Source organism: Penaeus japonicus, unplaced genomic scaffold (assembly GCF_977035675.1).
Source record: "Penaeus japonicus unplaced genomic scaffold, GWHDUDI00000001_assembly GWHDUDI00000037, whole genome shotgun sequence".
NCBI classification, from domain to species: domain Eukaryota; kingdom Metazoa; phylum Arthropoda; class Malacostraca; order Decapoda; family Penaeidae; genus Penaeus; species Penaeus japonicus.
Genome location: NW_028234439.1, coordinates 19,115,580 through 19,123,079, shown reverse-complemented (window position 1 = coordinate 19,123,079; position 7,500 = coordinate 19,115,580). Strand labels below are relative to the sequence as shown.

At 35.6% G+C, this 7,500-nt stretch overlaps 2 protein-coding genes across 2 annotated transcripts in view; one reads left to right on the top strand and one right to left on the bottom strand.

The window, feature by feature from the left end:
* The window catches only part of l(2)k14505 (ATP synthase mitochondrial F1 complex assembly factor 2 homolog l(2)k14505), a 5,052-nt gene extending 2,142 nt beyond the window's left edge, over positions 1-2,910 (top strand). The window contains exons 5-8 of the mRNA XM_043016812.2: positions 220-330; positions 1,038-1,218; positions 1,512-1,627; positions 2,567-2,910. Of these exons, the coding sequence (XP_042872746.2) occupies positions 220-330; positions 1,038-1,218; positions 1,512-1,627; positions 2,567-2,716 (558 nt within the window). The 3' untranslated portion in view covers positions 2,717-2,910. The remainder of the gene's footprint in view (positions 1-219; positions 331-1,037; positions 1,219-1,511; positions 1,628-2,566) is intronic.
* Positions 2,911-5,791: 2,881 nt separating this feature from the next.
* The window catches only part of LOC122253591 (putative phosphorylase b kinase regulatory subunit alpha), a 95,215-nt gene continuing 93,506 nt past the window's right edge, over positions 5,792-7,500 (bottom strand). Inside the window, exons 30-31 of the mRNA XM_086532495.1 lie at positions 7,247-7,360; positions 5,792-7,127 (exon numbers count right to left, since the gene is read on the bottom strand). Coding sequence (XP_086388621.1) covers positions 6,906-7,127; positions 7,247-7,360 — 336 coding nt within the window. The 3' untranslated portion in view covers positions 5,792-6,905. The remainder of the gene's footprint in view (positions 7,128-7,246; positions 7,361-7,500) is intronic.

Sequence of the window (7,500 nt, the reverse complement as noted above, 5' to 3'; positions counted from 1 at the left end):
GGTTTTCACGTCATACGCGCATATATATATTTGCCAAGGCAGGCGCTCGGGGTGAGCGATTCGAAAACCTCGGTACATGAATATATAAAGACAGGAAATATGAAGAAATGTTTCAATTCGTCTCCGAGATGCTTATGTTATACCCAAAGTTGCTAGTGTATAATATTTATATATTCAATGAATGAATGAAGGCAGTGATAGAGCAGTCATCTTTCGCAGACATCTCTTTCTAACACCGTGCTGGATAACCCAGCCAGAGGAACTAAATGGGACTTTGCTGACAAGATCTTGGAATTCCTCGAGACGGACACAATTTTGTTCCCGGGTGAGGTGAGTATATTATTTTCATTACTTTTTTTTTTCTCGTAAAGTAACTCTGGAGTATCGTCTATCATGTTGTTGTTGGTGATATTTTTTAACGGATATTTGTTGTTTATTTACTTGACTGTGAGGTGTACTTTTGAAAAGGAGCTTCATTTTTAAGCTGATTTGACTTAAAATAATATGTATCAAAGTCAGACATGATAACGTAATTATAAGAAATCTAGGAATATGCAGATGAATTTGGACACAAATTAATCTGTTTGTTTCAATGTTCTCTGCAAAATTGTGCCATTGCAGAAAGAAGGAGTCAGTTGAGTCAATTTACTTTATGTACTTAATACTTTAGCTTTGTGAGGTGAATAAAGTTGAACGAGATATTTTTGTCCATAAAGAACCTCCCCTGTTGATGAGTTGGGTGGCAATGTGTGTATTTGAAATCTGGAAGATACAGGACATTAAAAAATTGTATACATATGTACAAGAATATGAATAAAGTGTTTTTTTATAGATGATATTATGTACATTAATTTTCAGACTTTCTATACAAATAAAGCTGAATATTAGATATAAATAATGTACAATGAAGACTTGTTGAATTTTTTAAAAATATGTCTTTTTTTAAATTGGAAAATTGACATTTCTCAGGAACATTATGAAGCTGAATGGCCCAGCCAGTGACTAATGCTTAATTTCATCTTGTCAATGCATTACAGACCTCAGATGATCTTACAGAGCTGCAGAGAAAGGAATGGGATCCTGTTTTAGAATGGTTTAATAAGAAGTTTGAGATTGACCTCCAGCCGGCAGTGGGGATATGTGGTGCCGACATCCCTCTGCAAGCCAGGGAAAATATACGTCGGTATCTCCTGTCTTATGACATATGGGCTATCACTGGTGAGTGTTTGAATTTATTTATTTACTTATTATTATTATTTGTTTTTGTACATATGGTATCAGTTTAAATTAAAAATTAGTGTGATGTTCCTGTTTGTGGTACTGCCATTTCTTTCCTCTTGATGATGGTTTAGTTATTTTATCCATCATTATATAAATATGATTTTTAAGATTATTATCTAACATACAAAAGAAGTGTAAGTACCATTTCTATTCATGAATTTTTTTGCATTTACTTTTACTTAAAAAAGAGTGTCCAATATATATCATAACACAGTTCCTTACATCAACAGGATTCCTCTATGGCGTAGAGGCCCTAAAATCTGTGATCTTAACCGTGGCAGCAGCAGAGCGAAAGTTGTCTGCCGAAAAGGCCGTTGCACTCTCTAGGTTGGAGCTACAGTACCAGGTGAGTGGAGCCGAGATGTCTCTGCTTCTCTAAGTGTGGTTGCTTATTTCATGGTGGTTTGTATAAATCCATTTATCAGAGGGAAGTCGATTGAATAAAATAATGATAACAATAATAATAATAAAAATGCTAGTAGGTAAATTAAAAAGGGCATGAGTAATATTTTTGAAGTACTGTTTTTTCCATTTAGTGTATGTATGCTTAACCATAATCACAAAAAGTGGTGGTTCTATCTAGTTTTGATGTTTATAATAGACTTGCCCTCTTAAAGGCAATTTCTTATCATCAATTTTTTTTTTATTGATGAAGACACTTTGCTTCATGAGTTTATATATGAATTAGGTATTTTTTATAAGTTTACCTCCACATGAAAGTAAAGATGTTATGATCATGTTATAGCTAACTTATACAGTGATACACTTATACTGTGAGGATTATATTTCATTATTACAGCATGTTATATGATGTCTTTGTAATGTCTGGACTTATTGTGAAATGATAAAGGGGCTGAGGATTATTATGCTTGTAGCCAGTTATTTCTTATGCATGTTGATGATGCGAGTTAACCCATTCATGCCGGGGCGGTTCTGGCTTTGCACAGTCGCAATACCGGGGTTTTCGAACGCATAAGCCTAACGCCTTGTGATTCTCGGACGCACAAGCCGCGAGCCTTGGCTGCCCCCTCGCTCACCCCAAGCGTCGGCCTTGCCCTTATATCTCGTCCCTGGCGTCTGACGCAAAAAACACAAAACGTGTCAGCACGTCAACCGGCGCGAATGGGTTAAGTAAACACTAGATAACTAGTTAAAAAAAGAATTTAAACCTATAATGTCTCATAAGTTTTCATAATCTTCAGGTTGTTTTAGGCTATAGACCAGCAATTGCATACTTCCACACTATTTTTCTTAATGCAGCAGACGTATTTCTTTCCCCCGTCAGACATCACGCTGGGGCTCGGTGGAATGGGCTCACGATCTTGACCAGTACGACCTTGAAGCCAGGTTCTCTGCTGCTCTCCTATTCATCCTCTTCAATACCTCACAGACTTCTGTGAAACAGAAGACAAAGCAAAGAGATATTATTAACTAAATAGCTTTGTAATCATAGTTTTGTTGAGGCAAAAGGTCTTTGTAATTTTTTTTTTTTTTTTTTTTTTCTTATATACTCACTTGTACATATGTTGAACCAGTTAAGAATTAGATAATTGTATGTTGTAAAAATTGTTCTTTATGAGGTGCAATTATGTACATTATTACACTGAAAGAAATAAAAAAAACTATTGTTGCCTATTATTATATTGTGTAATTACCAATTACAAATACCTGAGGGGAAAAGAAGCTGCATAAACATTTCCATGAATGAATCTACTGACATATGGAAGGGGTGTATTTGTGAAACCAAGGTAGAAAGATGCACTATACACTAAATAGGTTTATTGGAAGACGAGAAAGCTTTTACATAATCTTGGGTTTCATCTTTAGGTCTGAAGTTTCTGTCCTCACCTGCCTTTCCTGTCCCATGCTGCTTCACCTTTACCTTTTCATGTACCTTTCTTTCCTCTACTTCACACTTAAGGAATAAATGCAGAAGGATTTTCAAACAATGCTAATCTTTCAGCAAACCTACTTTGTGTATAGTGGGTATTTCTGTCACTGATCAACCCGTTTTAAGGTGTTTTGTCTCAATATTGCATTAAATTTCTGAAGTAGTATAATTCTACTGTGAATATAAACACTAGACATTTCTCACAGAACTAAAGTAATTTCTTTTGTTGTTCCATGTACTTTTTTAACCCACTGGCAGTGGATGGCATGATTTGCTGCAAAGGCAGAGGGGATTGCAAGATTGCGGATGGCACCGTGGCAGACATGTGAACCAGAGTTTTAGCTGTGGTCACACATTCATTATACGTCTTATCTGAGGGTTAATAGAGGTAAGTGCATCTTTAAAATAGATAACACATAGTCATCCTTTCACAAGGCACATTATACCAAGGGGTCTAACTTTATTTCTCATTGAAGGTACAAGAAAACACAATTTCTACAGAATTTTTTTTATTCTTGAAAGCCTTATCATCTAGGGATAATCAAATGCCCTACTGACAATGCACAGCAAGGAAAGCAGCTAATTGTCTGTGCCTGATAAGGAACATCTCAACATTCTATTACCTCACAAATGGACAATGATTAATCGTTTGAAAAATGTATAGAATAATGATAAAAATACAAATGATACTTGATATCATATATGAAACTTTGATCTCAAATTCTAATCTGATGACTTATTCCTTAGACCTTCACACATTATGAAAAGTTCAGAACTATCTCAATTTATGAATGTGTGAACCATTCTCTTCCTAATTCTTCTTGGGGCCCAACCTGCTGCTATTCTCCGTCTTTTTCCACATTTCATTTTCTCTCTACAATAGCATCTAAGTGTGCACTATTGAGAATAATGAAGTGAACTGCTTTTCATAAAAAAGGCATATTGATTTATATGCCTAGTAGACTCAACATTATAAGGAGAAGGCCTATAACTAGTGACTGCAGAGTCTACTAAATTCTCGAGAAAAGTAGGAAGCGCCCAAACCATGACTCTCTAAAAATAAATTAACTCTACTTTTGCAATTAGACCACATCTAAAGGTCTTTGCTTAATGGCAGTTCCAATTTCACACTTTGGATTTAATAATACACTGCAATTCTATTTTTATTTCGCAATCGAGGACAAGAGATCCGTAATAACTGCCGAAGACGACCTTTCGCTGACTCTTATATTTGTTTAAGTATCTATGTATATAGATTTTCAACAGTTTTACATAACTAGAAATCACAGGCATATATGTATTATATAACTTCCAATATCATACATAACATCTTCAATAATACTCACATAAAAATTACTAAACAAATAGAGTACTCAAAGCAAACTAATAAGATCAAAACAAAATTGAACAAAATACAAAACTACAGATCTAAATCGATGAGTTTCCCAACTCACTTAACGACAACAGTATTTCAAGGCAGAAAGAGAAAAGAGGACTATAAATGTACCACAAGGTAAAATGGGTCGGAATTAGCAATGATAAAATATATAGTACCTAAATCTTAATAAAACTTCATATATGGCAATTAAATACTGCAGTTTGAGAATCTAAACTGAACACTTTCAGCTAATTGGGTACAACTAGGATATTTCTTTCTGTAAACAACCATTTATGTATAGACTTGTGCATAAAATAATTTTGATTCGTTCTGCTATTTAACCCTTTCCCGACGGGGCACTCGCTACGCGAAGACCCCTATGCCGGGCGATTGCAATATTGCATTGAAATCGTCACACTGGCTTGACGCCCCGGCATCGGGAGTTTGGCTGTGTCACACGGGTGTGACACACCGTCGTCATAGGGTATTCCCGACGGGGCACTCGCTACGCGAAGACCCCTATGCCGGGCGATTGCAATATTGCATTGAAATCGTCACACTGGCTTGACGCCCCGGCATCGGGAGTTTGGCTGTGTCACACGGGTGTGACACACCGTCGTCATAGGGTTAATTGGGATACTATAAGGAATGGGTTATTTTCATCATTTTTTTTTTCTTCCTAAAAACAAGAATAAACACACACAAAAAAAAAAAAAGTAAATAATATACCAGTTTTGGTCAAAAGTATTCAATTGATTATTTAAGCATCTTAGCCATAATAAGTATATTAAAAGAAATACTTCTTCATTTGTATAAATAGGCAAGTGTGCACCAGTATTACACATTTAACAGTGATGTTAGGCAATAATTAAATTAATAAAATTTACATGAAGTAATCATATATGTCATTAACCCATTAGCAGCGGATGACATGATTTGGTGCAAAGGCAGAGTCGGTGATAGACGCGGATGGCACCATGCCAGACATGTAATTCAGCTATCCTACTGCACAGACCTTTTTTTAATACCGCGACCAATGGGTTAACAATTGAATTGAATGTTAACAGCCATTCATTAACAACTTGAAGTTTTTAAATGCCTTAAATAAGTATGCATGAAGCAGGTTTACAAAGTATTCCAACATCAGCAATTCACGTATTATTTCAGCACACATAAGTATGAGAACATGCTGAAGATATTATTTGAGCCTTGGACCACTGGTGTCATTGCTAAAAACTTCATGCGTTGTCATGGAAGTTTATTCAGACATGCCTCATATAATACAATATTTTCCAAATGAAGTTCATGTGGCTAAAGACACACATATAGATATATATATATATATTATGTATAAATATGTAACTTCAATATTACCAATTCATATTTGCACCTTATTTGTATATTTGGAACACATTTGGTAAGTCTTCAAACTTGCCATACTGGGTATATACAACAAGAGTGCACTCAAACTTTGCTTAGAATGGCACTTAAATCAACAGAAGACAAAAAAAATCAACAGAAAAAAAAGAAAAAAAAAAGGATAAACTATAGAATCGATAAATCAGAATCAGAAGAATGAGATTAACAAATCAGGAGTGTCAATGAGATGATGATATGTCCTGTGTAAAAGTAATGACCCATGAGGCTATGCACTCGTACTAAATAAAAACGGGTGAGTAGGTGAGCGTGTCGTAACTTTTGTAGATGAGTTTGTCTTCAAGGTCGCTAAAGAAATGGGACAAACAAATATATGACTTTATATAAGATAAACTGGACATCTCAAATGTCTCAGATAAAGCAACAAAAGGGTTCATTTAACACACCAACTTTGCGACCAAATGGTTTGCACCGTTATAGCATACTTCTCATTTTTATATTTTATGGCACTCTCAAAGAAATCAAGTATATCAATTTACAATTCGTGGAAGTGAACAGATATCAACAGAAAGTGTTAATATCAAGAAGGGAGAAATAACAATGGATTCTCACATCTTTAAAACAACTTCTAAGGATTTCCATCCACAACTTGGGTGGAATTGTCATTTATTAGATGTGCAAGGCTATGTCAGAGCAGTAGTTGGCACTGCTATGTACTCTTGTTTAAACATTTAAAGAAAAAAAGAAAAAAAAAAGAAAAAAAATAATCTTATGCACCAGCTTTTGTACTAAGAAATTAATTGTCTTTAAGTTCCTGATTCTGGTGTGAAAACTTGCACAACTGATCAAAAAGAGAGCATTACAAAATCATCGGGACTAACTATCAAATAGAATTTCATCCACTATATATCTGACTATAGCAATCGTGTAATTACTTTTATTCTCTTTGCTGCTCTTACTGCAGTGGAATGAACTGACTCAACTAACTGTGCAGTCCATCTCACCATCTTGGGGGAAGCAGTTCAGATTGCAACAGACTGCTCGAATCATGTAAGACATTGTGCCGAACTTGCCAGACGGAGCACTGTCGTAGAAGTGGATGCAGATGTAGGCAGCTCCTCCACAGCTCAAGCCTCCCGCAACGCCTGGTTCTTTCTTATCCCTTGCGCAGCAGGTCGTTGCATCACCCCCTTCTTGTTTCTGTGGGTTTACAACATTGTAATCTGAAGATGCACTTTCAAAAACATGTATAAATAATCAATTACAGAACCTGCTCCTTTGTCGACAGATTTCTATGCTAAAAGATTCTAATAACATACCTGGTCTTGTAGGAAGATATTGTTTGCTAGATGGACAATGTCCTGAGCAGATACAATGTCCCCAAGCCAGCCTGTGCTGTGATGCTCCCGGACAAGTGATAAAACCATTAATGCCTGCGGAACAACAATCTTGTGTGATATCTGTCATGATAATCAAAACATCCTATGTTTCAGTGCATACTTGCATTAAAAAAAAAAAGAAACAAATTCATATAACAGTTGTATAAATCAATATCTTTCTCAAGCTTTGTGCC